The sequence below is a fragment of the Desmodus rotundus genome, chromosome 10 (assembly GCF_022682495.2).
Source record: "Desmodus rotundus isolate HL8 chromosome 10, HLdesRot8A.1, whole genome shotgun sequence".
Lineage (NCBI taxonomy): Eukaryota > Metazoa > Chordata > Mammalia > Chiroptera > Phyllostomidae > Desmodus > Desmodus rotundus.
The window spans coordinates 42,740,903-42,760,176 of NC_071396.1; the positions used below are offsets into that span (position 1 = coordinate 42,740,903).

Below are 19,274 nucleotides of genomic sequence, written 5' to 3' on the forward strand. Positions count from 1 at the left end.
AACTGAAAGTAATAGGAGAGCTCCACAGAGCAGGGAAAAGACTTTTACAGAGAAAAGGCAGAAGACAAGCAAGGAAATTATTTCATTGTCTCTATAGAAACCTTTGAGCTGCTGGGAAATCGCAGCTGCTGTTGGTACGTTGATATGTTGGTCTTGAGACATTCACAGGCTTAGGTTTGGGCTCACTTTGTAGGCTACTAAGGTATGGCAACCACTCACCCTAATTTCCTCCTTGTTTAATTAACAGTAACAAGCACCCTATATCTGACAGAACCCTGCCTGTTCTGTGGTGAGCAAAAGGATCTCCAGTTTTTAAGAGTCCGTATTACAGATCAGAAGGCTGCTGGGTGAACCAAGATCCAGAGAAAAGGGAATTGGAAACACCTAAGAATTTCTCCAAAATAAGGTAGCTTGCCCTTCTAAGGATATTTTTGTCCCACCACAGCCTGATATAACTTAAAGTATTCAGAGCTTAGATTCCACCAGCCCCTTCTCAAGTCTTGGTCCCACGTTTACTAGCCATGTAGCTTTGGACAATGCAGGCAACTCCTCAGAGCCTCCATTTCCTCACCTGTGAAAAATGGTCTATTTTAATAATCTCACTGTACCTTCTTTATGGTTGACTATAAGGTCAAATTAAAAATAGATGTGAAAGTCATATTATTTTTTTGAAGATTTTATTTATATTTAGAGAGCATGGAAGGGAGGGAGAAAGACAGTCAGAGAAACATCAGTGTGTGACTGCCTCTCACGTGCCCCCCACTGGGGACCTGGGCTGCAACCCAGGCATGTGCCCTGACTAGGAATGGAATGGGCAACCATTTGGTTCACAAGCCAGCACTCAATCCACTGAGCTACACCAGACAGAGCTATTTCAACCAATTGAGTTTTGCCTGGCACTAGGTCAGGCAGAGAGCCCTGCCTCTTTTCAGCAGATGAAAACTAGGCTGACAAACTCCACATCTTTGATTCGATGTTTTCTAGGCAACTGGCAAAACACCGTCTTTCTTATCTGTAAAATCAGGCTTTAGTGTCCTGTCATATAACATATTTAGAAAAAAATCTTGACCAAAATCAAGAGAAACACTTTTCATTGACATGCTCCACATAAGTGAATTGAAAAATTTATAAGACAAATAATAATGTTCCATTAGAAAGTCAGAAGGAAGATATTAGAAAAATTTTTATAAAGTAGGCTCTTTGGCCCTGGCCAGTGTGGAGCATTGGCTCATGGACAAAAGGTCACAGGTTTGATTCCCAGTCATGGCACCTACCTGGGCTGTGGGTTCAGTCCCAGGGGGAGCATGTGCAAGAGAAAACTAATCACTTTTTCTCTCTTACATCAACGTTTCCCTTTCTCTCTCTCTTTCTCTCCCTCCCTTCTACCTTTCCTCTCTCTCTAAAGCAATTGGCATGTCCTTGGGTAAGGATTAAAAAACAGGCTCTTTTGTTTCTATTAAAGATAACTTAGTAAGCAGGTACTACTTGTACGTGTTTATCAGCCAACATCTACTGAGTCCCTGTCCTGGGTGTTTTTGTTTGTTTGCTTGTTTGTTTTAGAAAATAAAAACTTTTTTTTTAAATCTTACATGATATTTCACATTACATATAATATTACAGTCCAAGATTCTACAGCCACCAATGCCCATAATCATGTAAATATATCCAATTCCATCACGGCCTTTTCCTGCTAAATGAGGCATGGGTACTGCAGAGGGTCAGGTTTTGAGCAGAAGTTGTCCTTGAAGGGGTGGCTCCCTCAGTGCATTAGGAACTAGCCAATGAGCCTTACTTGCTAGAACTGTCTGATTCAGAGGAGAGGAAGGAACAGGGTGTGCTGTGTCCTGCGGGTACTTTAAAAGTAGCCATGTAATTGAAGACCACACTACTCTAGAGGACTGGACACCAGATCATTGCTTCTCCCTGCTGGCCCTGCATCTTTGCTGTCAATCCTAACATAAGGGACAGCACTGGCATCCAGTTGTAACTGTTCCTTCTCGTGGGAGGCACTCGGAAGCACTTCTTTATCTACCTTATACATATGACAGAGTGGCTAGCCGGATACAACTCTCAGAACATGGAGAAATATGTACTCTAGAGAGCAGCTCGTGCTCCCTTTCCTTCCCTTCCCTTTCTAAAACACACATAAGTGGTCTCTTCACTGAACTGTCCGGCCCTGTTAGAGGTAGTTTACCACGTCTGTGTGATAATCATAAAAGACTCAATATTGTATAATAAAGCCAAGACTTTGCTTGCAGAAAGGTCTTATCACATAAAATAACTCCGTTTCTACTCTTCTTGATAAGAATACTCACCAATAAAGATACATGGATTGGTCTGTGAACTACCAGGGCTCCTACTGCTGAATCACAGAGGCATGAAGTAGAACCCTCTTCATGTCCCAAAGCACATGTTGTTGAGGCCTCATGAGTGACAAACAAAGCAGCTGGCTGAAGGTGTGCATGCAGAAGTAAAGGACAAATGCCAGTCAAGCGTGACTGGTGTGGCTCAGTTGCTTGGAGCATTGTCCCAGAAAGGGAAAGGTTGCCGGTTCGATTCCCAGTCAGGGAACATGTGTGTGTTTGGGTTCAGCCCCTCATCAAGGCGTGTGAAAGAGGCAGCCACACTGTGTTTCCCTCTCACATTGATGTTTCTCTCCCTCTATTTCTAATTCCCTTCCCCTTCTATAAAATTAAGTATATAATATCTTTTAAAAAATACAAATACAAGTCAACCAATATTTTTGTTCATGTTCTCAGGTGATCAGGAAAGACCACTGAGCCATGGGGATGTGGTTGAATGAGTCATCCACAGATGACTTCATCCTCCTGGGCATCTTCTCCCACAGCCCAGCTGACCTTGCTCTCTTCTCTATGGTCATGGTGGGGTTCTCAGTGGCCCTCTGTGGAAACGTCCTCCTCCTCATCCTCATCAGCATAGACCCTCGACTGCACACACCCATGTACTTCTTCCTCAGTCAGCTCTCCCTCATGGATCTCATGTTGGTCTGTACCAATGTGCCAAAGATGGCAGCCAGCTTCCTGTCTGGCAGGAAGACCATCTCCTTTGTGGGCTGTGGCATACAAGTCGGCCTTTTTGTCTCTCTCGTTGGATCAGAGGGGCTTTTACTGGGGCTCATGGCTTATGACCGCTATGTGGCCATTAGCCACCCACTGCACTATTCTACCCACATGAGTCAGACGGTCTGTCTCCAGGTTGCTGGTACTACCTGGGCCTTTGGGATACTAGATGGTTTGATCCAGATGGTGGTAGTGATGACCTTCCCCTACTGTGGCTCGAGGGCGGTGGACCACTTCTTCTGTGAAATGCTATCCTTGCTGAAGCTGGCCTGTGTAGACACAACCCTTTTTGAGAATGTGTTACTAGTTTGCTGTGTATTCATGCTGCTCCTTCCCTTCTCCATCATCGTGGCCTCCTACATTCGCATCTTGGGGGCTGTGCTCCATTTGCACTCTGCTCGGGCTGGTAAAAGGGCCCTGGCCACCTGTTCCTCCCACATGACAGCTGTCTCCCTCTTCTATGGGGCAGCCATGTTCATCTACCTGAGACCTAGGCACTACCGCACTCTGAGCCACAACAAGGTGGTCTCTATCTTCTACACGGTCCTCACCCCTATGCTCAATCCCCTCATTTATAGCTTTAGGAACCGGGATGTGATGGGGGCCCTGAGGAAGGGGCTAGAGTGTTGCAGGGGTGGCAGCCAACACTGAACGGCCAGGATAACAGGGCGGGAGAGCTGGCCATCTTCAACGTGACCGACGGCCTCCACATCTTTACCCTCACTGACACCTTCTCGGGGCCTTCTGTGCCCACTTCAGACCCAGAGCCCCAGACGGCAATGAACACGCACATCCCCTCACTCTCTGCCAGCTGGCAGTTCCTGCAACATACCTCCCAAGAGGATGACGGTGACACGTGGGCACAGCCCTATGAGCCCTTGGACTTCACCCGGGACCTGTGGTGAGGTGCTCTCGTGGCCACAGGGCTGGGTCCTGGGGGGCTTCCTCTGGGACAGGAAGCATCACCAAAATGCCAGCAAACCCGACAGATTCTGCATAGCTGCCTCTCAGAATCACATGGGTGTCTTTAAAAACCTCTGTGGCCCTACAACAAACCGATCACATTGTAAATCCTCAGCTGGGATACATTGAAGTGTTAAAGGCTTGCAGGTGACTAATGGGCAGCCCAGGAGGAACCTGGGCCCCAAAGCAGGGCCTGAACCCCCTTTGTACCATAAACTTCTCAGAATGTTGGTAAAAGCACAAATGCATAGAACACGCATAGAATACAAAGGAACCATTATATTAACATACAGTAATCAAAAACTAAAACAAATATATTAGGTGGGCCAATTTTCCATGTTAAAGATGATCTAACAACAGTAATTTCAACCAGATGTTACACCGTACTTATTACACAGTAAATAACAAGCTATAGCAGTGGGCCTAATAAATGATGTAATTTCAAAGACGTGATAAGCATAAACAATATTTCAAGGTGTCTGCAGCAGCTGCAATGTCATTTCAATAGAATCCTTAACAGCTGGAATTTCTATTGGTGATTTGTTGCTTCCATTCCTGACATCCAGAGGGCACCGCCACCTGCTGGCGTTTGTTAGGAGTGCAAACCCTCGGGTCCCACCCCACAGGGGCTGCACCTCTGTCCTTCCCTCAGACCCGCAGCCAGCTCCACCCCCTCCCCATCTCAAGGAGAATCTTTTTCATTCTGTGAGAATTCAGTGGAAAGGTATCTCATGCTAAAAATCAATAACCATACTACCTTTTTCTTTTTGTGTGTGCAAAGTTCAAAGAACTGAGTGCCTTCTCATTTGCAGACATATCTTGTTTTATTGCTTACAATCTCTTTTATCTTTACTGGCCATTTCTATTTCTTCCACGAACTGGGAAGGTCAGGCATTTTGTCTGTATTTCTGTGGAAGTGTATGTCTCTAGCAGCTCTCTTTGTTTTTTTTTTGTTTTTTTTTTTTTTTTTATTGTTATTTAATTACAGTTGTATGCCTTTTCCCCCATCCCTTCACCCCACCCCAGGTGAACCCACTTCCCTCCCCCCTCTCCACCCTCCCCCTTGGATTTGTTCATGTGTCCTTTATAGTAGTTCCTGTAATCCCCTCTACCCACTGTCCCCGCCCCCACCCCCCACCCCCGCCCTTGCTATTGTTACATTGTTCTTAACTTCAATGTCTCTGGTTATATTTTGTTTGCTTTTTCCTTCTATTGCTTATGTTCCAGTTAAAGGTGAGATCATATGGTATTTGTCCCTCACTTCCTGGCTTATTTCACTTAGCATAATGCTCTCCAGTTTCATCCATGCTGTTGCAAAGGGTATAAGCTCCTTCTTTCTCTCTGCTGCGTAGAATTCCATTGTGTAAATATACCATAGTTTTTGGATCCACTCGTTTGCTGATGGGCACTTCGGTTGCTTCCAGTATTTGGCTATTGTAAATTGTGCTGCTATGAACATTGGGGTGCACAGATTCTTTTGGATTGGTGTTTCAGTGTTCTTAGGGTATAATCCCAGCAGCGGAATTGCTGGGTCAAAGGGCAGTTCCATTTTTAGTTTTCTGAGGAAATTCCATATTGTTTTCCACAGTGGCCTCACCAGTCTGCATTCCCACCAACAGTGCACTAGGGTTCCCTTTTCTCCGCATCCTCTCCAACATTTGTTTGTGGATTTGTTTATGTTGGCCATTCTGACTGGTGTGAGATGATACCTCATTGTGGTTTTAATTTGCATCTCTCTGATGGCTAGTGATGCTGAGCATCTTTTCATATGTCTCTGGGCCTTCTGTATGTCTTCCTTGGAGAAGTGTCTGTTCAAGTCCTTTGCCCATTTTTTAATTGGGTTGTTTGTCTTCCTGGAGTGGAGTCGTGTGAGTTCTTTATATATTTTGGAGATCAGGCCCTTGTCTGAGGTATCATTGGCAAATATGCTTTCCCATATTGTTGGTTCTCTTTGTAATTTGGTGCTGTTTTCTTTAGCCATGCAGAAGCTTTTTATTTTGATGAGGTCCCATTTGTTTATTCTTTCCTTTATGTCCCTTGCTTTAGGGGATGTGTCTGTGAGGATGTTGCTGCGTGGAATGTCTGAGATTTTCCTGCCAATGTTTTCTTCAAGGACTTTTATGGTGTTACGGCTTATATTTAAGTCTTTTATCCATCTTGAGTTTATTTTCGTGTATGGCGTAAGTTGGTGATCGAGTTTCATTTTTTTGCACGTAGCTGTCCAGATCTCCCAACACCATCTGTTGAAGAGACTGTTTTTGCTCCATTTTATGCTCCTGCCTCCTTTGTCAAATATTAATTGATCGTATAGATTTGAGTTTATTTCTGGGCTCTCTATTCTGTTCCATTGGTCTATGAGCCTGTTTTTATGCCAGTACCAGGCTGTTTTGATTACCGTTGCCTTGTAATACAGTTTGATATCAGGTATTGTGATACCTCCTGCTTTGTCCTTCTTTCTCAAAATTGCTGCTGCTATTCGAGGTCGTTTATGGTTCCATATGAATTTCTGCAATGTTTGTTCTATATCTGTGAAATATGTCATGGGTACTCTAATAGGGATTGCATTGAATCTATAAATTGCTTTGGGTAGTATGGCCATTTTGATGATGTTAATTCTTCCAATCCATGAACATGGTACATGCTTCCATTTGTTTGTATCTTCCTTAATTTCTTTCTTCAGTGTTGTGTAGTTTTCTGAGTACAGGTCTTTTACCTCCTTGGTTAGGTTTATTCCTAGGTACTTTATTTTTCTTGTTGCTATATCGAATGGGATTTTTTTCCTGATTTGTGTTTCTGCAGTTTCGTTGTTGGTGTACAGGAATGCCTTTGATTTCTGGGTATTGACTCTGTATCCAGCTATTTTGCCAAATTCATTTATTAGGTCGAGTAGTTTTTGAGTGGAGTCTATAGGGTTTTCCATGTACACTATCATGTCGTCTGCAAACAGTGACAGTTTCATTTCCTCCTTTCCAATTTGGATGCATTTTATTGCTTTTTCTTGTCTGATTGCTGTGGCTAGGACTTCCAATACTATGTTGAATAGGAGTGGTGAGAGAGGGCATCCTTGTCTTGTTCCTGATCTTAGTGGGAAAGCTCTAAGTTTTTGTCCATTGAATGTGATGCTGGCTGTAGGTCTCTCATATATGGCCTTAATTATGTTGAGGACTGCTCCCTTTATTCCCACTTGGCTGAGTGTTTTTATCAGAAATGGGTGCTGTATCTTATCGAATGCTTTTTCCGCATCTATTGATATGATCATGTGATTTTTGTCTTTGCTGTTGTTGATGTGATGTATTATGTTTATTGATTTGCGAATATTGTACCATCCTTGCATCCCTGGGATGAATCCCACTTGGTCATGGTGGATGATCTTTTTAATATATTGCTGGATGCGGTTTGCTAATATTTTGTTGAGAATTTTAGCGTCTATGTTCATCAGCGATATTGGCCTGAAGTTTTCTTTCTTCGTTGTGTCTTTATCTGGTTTTGGGATTAGGATGATGTTGGCTTCATAAAAAGAGTTTGGGAGTCTTCCATCAGTTTGGATTTTTTCGAATAGTCTGTGAAGGATAGGGGTTAGTTCTTCCTTAAATGCTTTGTAGAAATCTCCTGTGAAACCATCTGGTCCAGGGCTTTTGTGTGATGGGAGTTTCTTGATGACTAGCAGCTCTCTTTGTAATCAATCTGTCTTATGGTCAAAAGTTGACATTATTTACTACTTTGTCTTTTATCTGTTTGTTCTATACACGAATATCCTTATAAACAGATATTCTCTTCACGTATCAGTATTTGAGATTTTTTTTTTATTATTAAGTTTAGAAAGATTTCTCCCCCCTGTCAGCTGATGGTAAACATACACCTCATTTACTTGCTTACTTTCAACTCTTTATTCTTTATTCTGGAGAATGGTGAGTAAAGAGGTCTGTAGATTTTCTCTAAATGGTTGTTTTAACATTCATTGTGCTGAGAAATTCTGGGAAACAGAACAGCAGCCTCTGACAACTGGCAATGGGTCCGTCACCATCAGCCAGCTGGCCTTCCATGAACAGAAGCAACTTCACAGAACACCAGCCTTAGAGGAGGGCAATCTGATACTGGGGTGAAGAAAGGAAAAAACAAGCTACTGCATATTTTGTCTGAGCCCAGACAAAAACAAGGTCACTGTGTCCATCACAAAACTCCAAGCATCACCCTCCTGACCAATGTGAGTGACGGCCACCCGTCACCAGTTAGAGCTCCAGCCTGCTTGCCTGGGTGGGACTTCCTACGATTCCCGGTCACAGAGCCATCCTGCTTCCCAACAGCAGGCAATGCACAGCCATGTCCCGCTTCCTTCAACACTCCTAAGTGTCACTAATCAGAGTCCCAGTAAGTCCCACACACCACCCTCTTGCTGAGTTGCCCCACAGCGCCCCCACGTGAGTTCTTCCTCACTGAAGTGAGCAATGCACCCACCTTATTCAATTACTGGTGGCCTTTGGGTGGTGGGGGTGCTGGGGGTGGGACAGTGCTTTCCTTCTATATACAGACCCTCTGTAGTCCTGGTTCCATTTCTAGTCTTTCAGGATGTTTTCAGTTATAATCTATTCTAACACTGGTGTCATACTTGATTCAATATCTGTTCAACAACAACCACTCAGAGTTGCTCTTCTTTATCAGGGGCTGGGCTGGGTAACTGGGCTATGACTCTAAGAGAGGCAACAGAATTCGCTGATGAAAAACTTCAGCATTGTGACATGTAAAAGGGACGTGGAGAAGAACATGAGAGACCTACTTCCCAAAACTTTCTCTCCCAAAAGTGAAGGTCACTTTTATACCCACCCTCTAGGGTACACCATTCTCCTCCCTGCACCCCCACACACATCCCAACAAAACCCACTAACACCTGGGAGGGAAGAAGGCAAGGACTACCTGATGCTCTGACTATCCCAGAGCCCTGCTCACCTAGAAACAGCTAGAATAAAATGTTCCCCCAAATTACTCCTCCAGGTCAAGCACTACTGATAGAGGAACTCAAGAGTTAAAGATTTTAGGGGCTTCCGGTCAAGATGGAGGTGTAGATAGACATGCCACACCTCATTGCATGACTATAAGAAAGAACACACCTAAGTGAAAAATAAAAACACCCAGAACTACTATAAATCACCCAGCAAAGCACCCAAAACTGTACCCAAGTCTGACAACCAAGGATTTAAAGAAGCTACATTCATCCAGACAGGTAGGAGGGGCTGAAACTGGGAGTCCCGGTGGAGAGGACTCCATGTGGCAGTGAGCAGGAGCAGAGAGGCGGAGGGTGGGCAGGAGCCGTCAGAACAGGTGGCCCCAAATTCGCCTGCGGTGGATAAAACTCATGGAGACACCTTGTGAACTAGCCAGCCAAGCCCCAGACCAGACCTGGCAGCACTGGGAAAAAGAAAGCCTCATAATTTCTGGCTGTCAACCCAGTGGGGGTTGGGGCAGTGGAAAAAACTACCAGTCTCTCAGGAGAGCCTGGAATGCATGCAAACCCACCCACCCTGCAAAACACAACCAGTACAGTAGCCAGAAGGGGTGCCAGTCACACTCAGGAAGTGGATGAAGTGACTCGAAATGGGCGAGGACCATGCAAGCACCCAGAAGTCAGCCAGCAGTGTCATTATCCCCTCTTCCATCCCTCCCTCACACAGGGAGACACAGGTTGCCACAGTGGGCAAATACCCAAGGCTCCACCCCACGAGACCTAACAGGGCCACTAAAAGGAAATCAAAGAGGCTCTACCTAGTACACAGACAAGGGAGCCTACCAACATCAGGAGTCAAAGAAATATGGCTCAAATGAAGGAACAGAAAAGACCCCCAGAAAAAGAACTAAGCAAAGTGGAGATAACCAACCTATCAGATGCAGAGTTCAAAATGCAGGCAATCAGGATGCTCGAAGATCTCAGTGAATGCAGCAAAAGCATTAGGGAAGAAATGAAGGCTCTACTAAGGTAATAAAGAAAAGTCCACAGTAAACCAACAGGGAAGGGAAGGAAGCTGGGATTCAAATCAATGATGTGGAAAATAAGGAAGAAATAAACAGTCAACCAGGACAAAATGAAGAAACAAGATTTCAAAAACCATGAGGAGAGTTTAAGAAGACTCTCGGACATCTCCAAAAGGGCCAACATCTGAATCATAGGGGTTCCAGAAGGAGAAGAGGAAGAGCAAGAAATTGAAAACTTATTTGAAAAAGTAATGAAAGAAAACTTCCCTAATTTGGTGACAGAAATAGACATACAAGTTCAGGAAGCACAGAGAATCCCAAACAAATTGACCAAGTTGGACCCAAAGAGGACCACACCAACATACATCATAATTAAAATGCCAATGGTTAAAGATAAAGAGGGAAGCTTAAAAGCAGCAGAAGAAATACAGAGGGTTCCCTACAAAGGGGTTCCCATAAGATTGTCAGCAAATTACTCAAAAGAAACTTTGTAGGCTAGAAGGGAATGGCAAGAAGTAGTCAACGTAATGAAAAGCAAGGACCTACAACCTAGATGACTCTACCCAGCAAAGCTATCATTTATCCTAGAAGGACACATAAAGTGCTTCCCAGATAAGGTAAAGCTAAGGGAGTTCCTCATCACCCAGCCATTATTATATGAAATGTTAAAGGAACTTACTTAGGAAAAAGAAGAAGAACAAAACAACAAATATTAAGATGACAACAAACTCACAATTATCAACAACTGAATTTAAAAAATGCAAAAAACTAGAACAGGAACAGAACCACAGAAATGGAGATCACATGGAGGGTTATCAACAGGGAGGAGGAGGAGAGAGGATGGAGGAAAAGGTACAGGGAATAAGAAGCATAACTGGTAGGTACAAAATAGACAGGGGGAGGTTAAGAATTGTATAGTAATGGATAAGCCAAAGAACTTGTGTCCGACCCATGGACATGAACTAAGGTGGGGGAATGAGGGTGGGAGGGGGTGCATAGGGCAGAGGGGAATAAAGGGGAGAACAAAATGGGACGACTGTACTAACAAAATCAATAAAATATATCTAAAAATCATGAAGTATGATCTTTTTAATGTATTGCTGGATTTGTTTGGCTAATATTTTCTTGAGGTTTCTGCATCTATGTATATCAGGGATATAGGCCTACAATTTTCTTTTATTTTTTTTTTCAATTTTAAAGCAGTGACTATTTATTAACGGACCAGATTACAAAAATGAGCATGGTAGACGCCATAGTTCATCCTTCTAATAAGCCTGTTGATCTAGTCCTCCCTCTTATTAGCTGTATTTTACATCCCTGTGACTATTTTGTAACTACCAATCTGTACTTCTTCATCCCTTCCAAACTGGTCCTCATTAAACCAAGTGCTGAGATTAGTAGGTTTGGGGGCAGAGGGGACTGAGAAGTAGAGCCCAATGTCACGCTCAGGAAAACCCTGGGAGAGGCTTTGGAGGCAGAACCCAAAAGAGCTTCCATTTTCCACCAGGGTTCTTCTGGCTTTTCCAGGACATACTCAGCCCAGGTTCGGATGCCTGCCACTTGAAAGCCAGTAATCAAGAGATAAGGGGGCCCTGGCTGGTACACCTGTGGTTAGAGTGTCATCCCAATATGCTGGGGTTGCAGGATCAATCCCCTGTCAGAGCACATAAAAAAGGCAATCAGTGAATAGGACTTGGTAGGTGGGGCATCATGCTGTAAGGTGAGAGAGTGCTGGTACAATTCCTGGTCTGGGCACATGCCTGGCTGGTGAGTTTGGTCCCCAGTCGGCATGTACAGTAGGCAACAACTCACTGTTTCTCTCTCACATCAATGTTTCTCTCCCTTTCTTTCTCACTCGCTTGCTTTCTCTATAAAATCAATAAGCAAGTAAGCAACCAAAAACAAAAAAAAGAGGCTTTGAAATTTCACTGGGTCTCTTTGGACTCATCATGTAAGGGAACCAAAAGGAAGAGAAGAGAGCAGCTCTTCTGGAGTGGGGTGGGGAATTGATATGATCACCAAGGGGAAATTGTTCATGTAACAGGGGATTCTGCGAGTGTTCCCGTGCCTAAGAGAAAAGAAAATGGAAATGTGTGGCCACCAACCAAGGGCAATATACCCCTTTTGGAATAAAGATTTAGACTACAGCCACAGCTAATCATCCCGAACAATGAGGTTCTAGCAGAGGGCAAAGGGAACAGGGAATGGGAAGTAGAAGAAGGAAGTTATAAACATCAAGTATGGCATCGTGATCCATTGGTGTGCGTGTGTACGTGTGAGTGTCTGTGCACGTAAGCTAACTTGTTCTTCCCTGTCATCCTTCCTTTTCTCCCTGACACCCTGAGTGTGGGTGGGGCTACACTCAGAGATGAGGTGTAAGTAACATCATTGCCCACACATGGATACCGTGAACAAGAAAGTGCCATCAGTACAAAGAATGGTGACACGTGGTTATGCTACTGCCGCCCTGCATGGAAGTTCAAATACAGATAAAATGATGCATCTGCTGAACAGCCAAAGGGGTGGACGGTGTCGTTTTTAGGCTGTCCCCTCAGCTCCAAGCCCACACGTCTTCACTGCAGTTGAGATGCGGGGCCTGCTTTGCCACCAAGGTTAGGAGGAGCATCTGCCAACAAGGCACAGAAGTGGACAGTAAGCTGAGAAGAGGGGAGAGAAACTCTTTCTTGACTTCCCACTTTTCCACCAAAATCATTTCAGACATGTTCTTCACTCTGGCTGTTGGTTCCACTTTGCAGATTTTGTCTTCACTCTCCTGACGCCAGTCTCCTCCCGTCCTTCAGAGGAGCAAGCCCTGGCTGACCAGCACCTGTTCCTCAGCCATCTGGGGACAGACAGTGACCTCTGAAACCCTGCATTACCGAACCAACCACACAGCACCCACTAGTAACACGTCTGACACCCATCTCTGCAGGCCCCTCATCTTCCTCTGGGCTCTGGACAACCCACAGTGAGTCAGGGCTGGGCAACCTTCTCAGTGGCCTGGGCGACCCTCACAGACACCCCTCTGAGGGACCAGCTGGTCCGTGTCTCCTCCTTTGACACTTGGGCACAAGACTCCAGGTTTTACTGACCTGAACCCCTCCCTTCACATTCCCAGGCCTAGAAATAGCTTCATCCTGCAGGTCTTTTTCTCTGCAATCCTTACTGTTCTTGTGCTATTTCAGTTCTCAGACATACAGTTAGCATCTCTTTACATTATCCTTTCTCTGTTAAAATATTTGACGTGGTGTTTTCTTGACTGGGTTCTGACTGACAGACATAGGTTTTAAAATAATGGCTCAAATTCTGTCTTTAATTCTGTTCTAATCTTCATCCTCCAAGCAGAACACTATGTAGAACTTGAAGTGCTGAGTGAATCAGAGCTGTTACAGCAAATTTGGCATGTGAACACACACAGCGCTTCAAAAATGTTTTGTGTATTTATCTCATTTGATGCTTCCTCTTGCATTCATTTAACAAGGTTTTCACTGAGCAACTTCTACTCATAATGCACAGGGCCAGGTACTCATAATATGCAAAAGAAAGGCACTACCCCTGCAGAGACCACTTCTAAATAGAGGGATATATTTTTATTTTGTATCAGAAGCTTTATAATGTGTTCATTGAGTCAAAGAAGAAAGCTAGGACCTACCCAAAAAGAATTATGAAGATAATTTCTGCCATCTATAATTCTGATATCCATGATTATTAGGCTGAATTATCAATTAAATAATATACTAGTATATAAAGGGACTGGGATAGTGCCCCACACTTTGTAAGCACTCAATAAAACAGTCACCAAAAAGAACAGTTAAGACATAGAGTGAATTCATTTCTATGAATGAGGACCAGTGACAACAGCAATGTGTCGCTTCCCATGAGCCGTTACAGGTCCATGTAGTGATCCCTAGGTGCGTGCCTCTGAGGCAGAGAAGGTACAATATTCCCTTTTACTAATAAGGAAGCAGACACTAACAAGTGGTGAGTGACTTGCCAACATCATATAACCAAGATGTGGTGGCAGCAGGCACAGGATGCTCTGGCCGTTCATTGTTGGCTGCCACCCCTGCAACAGTCTAGTCCCTTCCTCAGGGCCCCCATTACATCCCGGTTCCTTAAGGTATAAATGAGGGGGTTGAGCATAGGGGTAAGGAGTGTGTAGAAGATAGAGACCACCTTGTCATGGCTGGGTATCCGGTACCGCCCAGGCCTCAGGTAGATGAACATGGCTGCCCCATAAAATAGGGACACAGCTGTCACATGGGAGGAACAGGTGGCCAGGGCCCTTTTACCAGCCCGAGCAGAGCGCATATGGAGCACGGCCCCCAGGATGCGAACATAGGAGGCCATGATGATGGAGAAGGGAAGGAGCAGCATGAACACACAGCAAGCAAAGAGCAGGGTTTCAAAAAGGCTTGTGTCTACACAGGCCAATTTCAATAAAGCTGGCACCTCGCAGAAGATGTGGTCCACAACCCTTGAGCCACAATAGGGGAAGGTCATCACTACCACCATCTGTATCAAACCATCTAGTATCCCAAAGGCCCAGGAACTACCAGCAATCTGGAGACAGACCCTGTGATTCATGCGGGTGGAATAGTGCAGTGGGTGGCTAATGGCCACGTAGCGGTCATAAGCCATGAGCCCCAACAAAAGCCCCTCTGATCCAACAAGAGTGACAAAAAGGCCAACTTGTATGCAACAGCCCACAAAGGAGATGGTCTTCCTGCCAGACAGGAAGCTGGTCGCCATCTTTGGCACACTGGTACAGACGAACATGAGATCCATGAGGGAGAGCTGACTGAGGAAAAAGTACATGGGTGTGTGCAGTCGAGGGTCTATGCCGATGAGGACGAGGAGGAGGACGTTTCCACACAGGGCCACTGAGAACCCCACCATGACCACAGAGAAGAGAGCAAGGTCAGCTGGGCTGTGGGAGAAGATGCCCAGGAGGATGAAGTCATCTGTGGATGACTCATTCAACCACATCCCCATGGCTCTGTTGTTCACAGTCATCCTGAGAATTTGGACAAAGAAATCATGAACTAAGTGATATACTTTATTTATCTCTGAATTCTTCTTCTTTCAGCTATATGTTTGGTAACCTACCAGAGCTCAACAACATTTGCTGTGGAACATACAGGTGGATGTTCTTTCATATTCCCATGTCTCAGATGGTAGGATCTTTGTTAGCTCATAGGGTTGGACCATATAAATATACCTGCATGTTTCCATAAGAAAACAATAGAAAGTGAATTACTTTGTGTGCACAGGACTATTAAACAATCCTCTTTCAGCAGGCAAAATATTGGCCTTCCCATAAGACACTGACTTTTTTTAGCAAAGATTCTGTGGATGCATTCAACTGTCTCTAACAAGACTAGAACCATTTCATGCCCAAGAGATAATTTATATGGTTTAAAATCCCATATAATATATTATTACATGGGTTAATAAAATAGGTTTATATGGGTAGGCAATAGAGACAGGAGATGTTCTTTATTTTGCTCAGGCCAAATATCAAAATCGTTTTAATTCCTCTATGTCATTTATTCCCGATATCCAAACCATGAGCAAAGCCTCTTAACTTGACATTCGACTATCTCAGATCCCATCTAACCCTTGTAATCCTAACGCAACTGCCCTGGTGAAAGATACAGTCCTTCCTCCACTGGATTGTTTAGGGTTCTACTCAGATCCTGGCTGCTATCCGTGGAATCTCTTGAGTCTATTCTCATATCAGTTCAAATGCTTCTGCGAAAATATAAGTGATATGATATAACTCTCTTACTGAAGGGTATGTCAGTGACTACCAAAATCTTCCAAATAAAGCCCAAATCCTATGAGGCCTTAAATCTCTCTCCCTCTCTCTTCCCCTCACCCCCACCACCAACACACACCCTGGTGCCAATACCTCTGGCCTCATCTCCTACCATGACCCCTTCACTCACTGTGCTTCCATTAATTCCTCAGACAACCTGGCCTCACCCTCACCTTTGGCCCTTGTCTTCTCTTTGTCTTTCCCCCAATTTCTATCTCTCACCTGCTTTAGAACTTTACTTCAATGCCAACCTCTTTAGAGATGTCTTCTGTGAAAGACGCATGACACGCATGTGCACATGTCTTTCACTCTCAAGCCCAAGCCCTTTCCTGCTTTTTCTCCTGAGTGTGTGCACCATTTAACACACATATGCTCACATTTTTGACTTGTATTGTCTGTGTCATCCACCGGAACAGAGAAGCACCATTTACTTTCACCACGACACTGGCAGCCCCTGGAGTGTTGCCTGCCTCACAGGGCACCCTCAGCACAGAGGGGCTGACTGAAGGGGACCATGCACGATGGGGAGACATGCAGTTGCTACTTCCGTTTGCTGAGAGCAGGGGACTCCCCTTCCTTGCAGGAGACCTTGCTCTCGACTCCACTTTTCTAGTTTGCTGCTGTCTTCTTTCCTCTGTGGGACAGTAACTCATGGAGTGTGAAATGTCTTTATGTATTTACAAAAAACAAGGACTTCTCTACAAATGGATGAGAATAGTATCGAGGGGACTATAATGACAAGTCTATCCAGTCACCTAGGACACACTACAGGGTGTGTCTTTGGCATCTCTCCTGTCACCCACTCATCCCAGTGTCAGAATCCCCACCTGTCCCTTCCTCCAACATGCATTCAACCATGGTCCCTTACACTGCTGCCTATCCCATCTGGCTACACCATCACCACTGTCCCTGGATGGTGGAGACTGTCCCTAGCTAGACTTCCCTCCCCATTGTCCCCTGGCCTCCACCCCATTCCATTTGCACACAGCACCAGAGTGAACCATCGTCATGAGAATAAAAGAAAACATACTTCAAAAGGAGGCAAGGTTTTCCTCTGGCTGTATACCCATCCCCTGGACCCAGGCTCACGCTGCTCTCCCTGGAGTTCATTTCCTGCTGGCCTCACCTGCCTCCTGCCTTTCCTCCCACCCAGCAGGCAGATGCCAGCCTCAGGGGCCCAGGTTCTCTCAGCCTCTTCATGGAAGGCTCTTCACTGATTGCTCCACTCTGTTGCCTCGCCTGCTCCACACCTTCCTCCCCCCACCCCCCGGGTCATTTCTTAACACCTATTTAGACTTGAAATCCTTCTTCTCTCCCCACTCCTTCCCTGCCTTGCATTTCTCAGAGCACTCAACAAATTGACTGTGCTACATTTTATGTACATGGATTTGTTTCTGCTTTTCCTACTAGAACCCATGTCTCCTGATGTAGCTTTTGCTGCTGAGAATATCCCTTGCTCACAAAACAGTGACAGCTTATATGATGTTCTCATTAGATATTGTGGAATCATTCACTGTGCATACAAAACTACTCAAGAAGCTATTCTAGCGTCTGACACGCTCGTATTTTGTCCTCTCTGACTTCATTCCATTATGCTGCATGTTCAATGAGTGGCTTTCTTGTTCTTCCTAGAAATGGCTCCATAAAAGAACCTACCTTCTCTCTACAATATTCCTTCAGGGAAAACGTGACTCTATGTCCCACGTCAGTCTGCGTATCCTCCTCTTTACCTCTCCACATCCGTTCTCAGTCTTCCTGCTTTCAATCTTCCTTCATTCCACCACAGAGACACCAGTACAGAAAAAGGGAAGGAGGAAGGGAAAAGGTCAATGAGAGGTTAAGGGAAGAAAAAGACAGAAGTAGATCAACGGAAGAGGACCAGAAAACAAGTGAGAGGGCACATAACAGTAGAAAGCACATACACAAGCCCACCAAAGAAACGCTGAAAAAGGCAGACATCAGGAGGAGGAAGAAATGCTTATAAGTGAATAGAAATGAAGACACAAGCCAGAAATCAGTAACAGGAACTGTAAGGAAGGGACACGAGGGGTGATGGGAAAACAACGCACACTTACCTCAGGCCAGGTTCTCTGGAGAAAAAGTGACTCCACAGCTACCCTGTGCAGGAGTTTCTGGGATGAACATCACTCCATCGTCCCTCACTCACTGGGTCGGAGGGGACACAGGGGACAGGGAGACAGTTCTCCAGCTCTGACCTCCCTCCTAAGCCCCTCACTTCTCATCCTCCCTGTGGTTCTTGGCTCTGTCGGGCTCAGACACACAACAGTCTCCTCTCAGCAAAAGGGTGAGAGAGAGAACAGGGACTTAGCCAAGGGGATGGTGGTGGGCAGATGGGCTCAGAGCCAGCACCCACAGAACCCTTGCACCCACCAGTGCCTGTCCACCTGCCACATGCTGCCTCTCAGCTCAGCTGGCAGACCTGTCTCCCATGGCCCAATAAGGCACTTCACTCAGAGCTGCAGTGAGGAAGGTAAAGCTGTCCCCCACCTCCCAGGAGAGCCCTTAGGCTTCAGCCCTGAAGCAGGAGCTCCCAAGATTACAATTAAAGAGACTCCAAAGCGGACCTTCGGGACAGAACCAGAAGCAGGCCCCGTGGAGACCATGTGAGGAAACCTGGTCAGGGAGGGCCACAGGGCATCCAGAGTACAGGAAGGGGGACACGTTTCTGGGGCTCTATCCTGACACAGACACAATCCACGCTTCCCCGATCACGTCAAGGACCCTCATGGGATCTCCACCTGTGACTGGCCCAGGTGGCTCTCCACACTCCACAGTCCACACCTGTTCTTCATCTGCCCTGCAGGTCAGCTCACACCTGCTGAAGGCCTAGGATACACAGAACACTGAGTGAAATGTTGTCCTGTGTTCCAAGTGGGGCCTGGACACAGCCCTGGCTCCCAGGGGTTCATGACCCAGTGGGAGGGAAACAGAGCACCCGTCTTCACAAGAGTCAGATGGCAGCATGGGAGCTGGGTGTCCTTCACATGCTGTCTGGTGCTTCTCTGTGATCAGCGCCCTGCCCGGTGTGCTGTGGTCTTCAGTTTTATGCCTGTTGGCCCAGTGTGACCATAAATAGCAAACTCTTCACTCTCTACACTGCCCCAGCCTGCACGGTAAATTTAATGGCCACTTTACATTTGGCTTTACGTCCTATAAAGCTGGGTGATCTTTTCATTAGCCAATGTCTTTCCAATTCACTTGCAAGTTGGCTATTTCATCAGTTTCATTTGTTTCTTCTACGTCTTTAGTTACTAGGTTCCTTTGTTATAACATTTTCTCTGTGTGTTTACCTCTCTCTGTGCTTCTGCTTCCAGCTACTAACTGGAGGCAAGGAATACGCAGAGGCCACCAAGAGGAAGAGGCAGGAAGACCAGGGAGCAGAGAGAGTGGGAGTGAAATGGTCACCTAGCAAACGCGTTTTAGGC

The 19,274-nt window shown here is 45.4% G+C and overlaps 2 protein-coding genes across 3 annotated transcripts; one reads left to right on the top strand and one right to left on the bottom strand.

Moving 5' to 3' along the window:
* Positions 1-2,783: 2,783 nt before the first annotated feature.
* On the top strand, positions 2,784-3,731 carry LOC128779454 (olfactory receptor 2V2-like). Its single transcript, XM_053913248.1, has one exon. The coding sequence runs from the start codon at positions 2,784-2,786 to the stop codon at positions 3,729-3,731; it is 948 nt and encodes a 315-aa protein (XP_053769223.1).
* Positions 3,732-13,510: 9,779 nt separating this feature from the next.
* LOC128779412 (olfactory receptor 2V1-like) lies at positions 13,511-18,313 on the bottom strand. Of its 2 annotated transcripts, none has more exons than XM_053913064.1 (4): positions 17,904-18,313; positions 17,485-17,594; positions 15,117-15,228; positions 13,511-15,024 (listed from the first exon to the last, which is right to left on the bottom strand). In XM_053913064.1, the coding sequence occupies exons 3-4, from the start codon at positions 15,164-15,166 to the stop codon at positions 14,055-14,057; spliced, it is 1,020 nt and encodes a 339-aa protein (XP_053769039.1). In that variant the 5' UTR covers positions 15,167-15,228; positions 17,485-17,594; positions 17,904-18,313; the 3' UTR covers positions 13,511-14,054. The 2 variants fall into 2 exon arrangements, with proteins under 2 accessions (XP_053769039.1, XP_053769038.1); XM_053913063.1 differs by having other exon boundaries at positions 17,485-17,598.
* Positions 18,314-19,274: the final 961 nt, after the last annotated feature.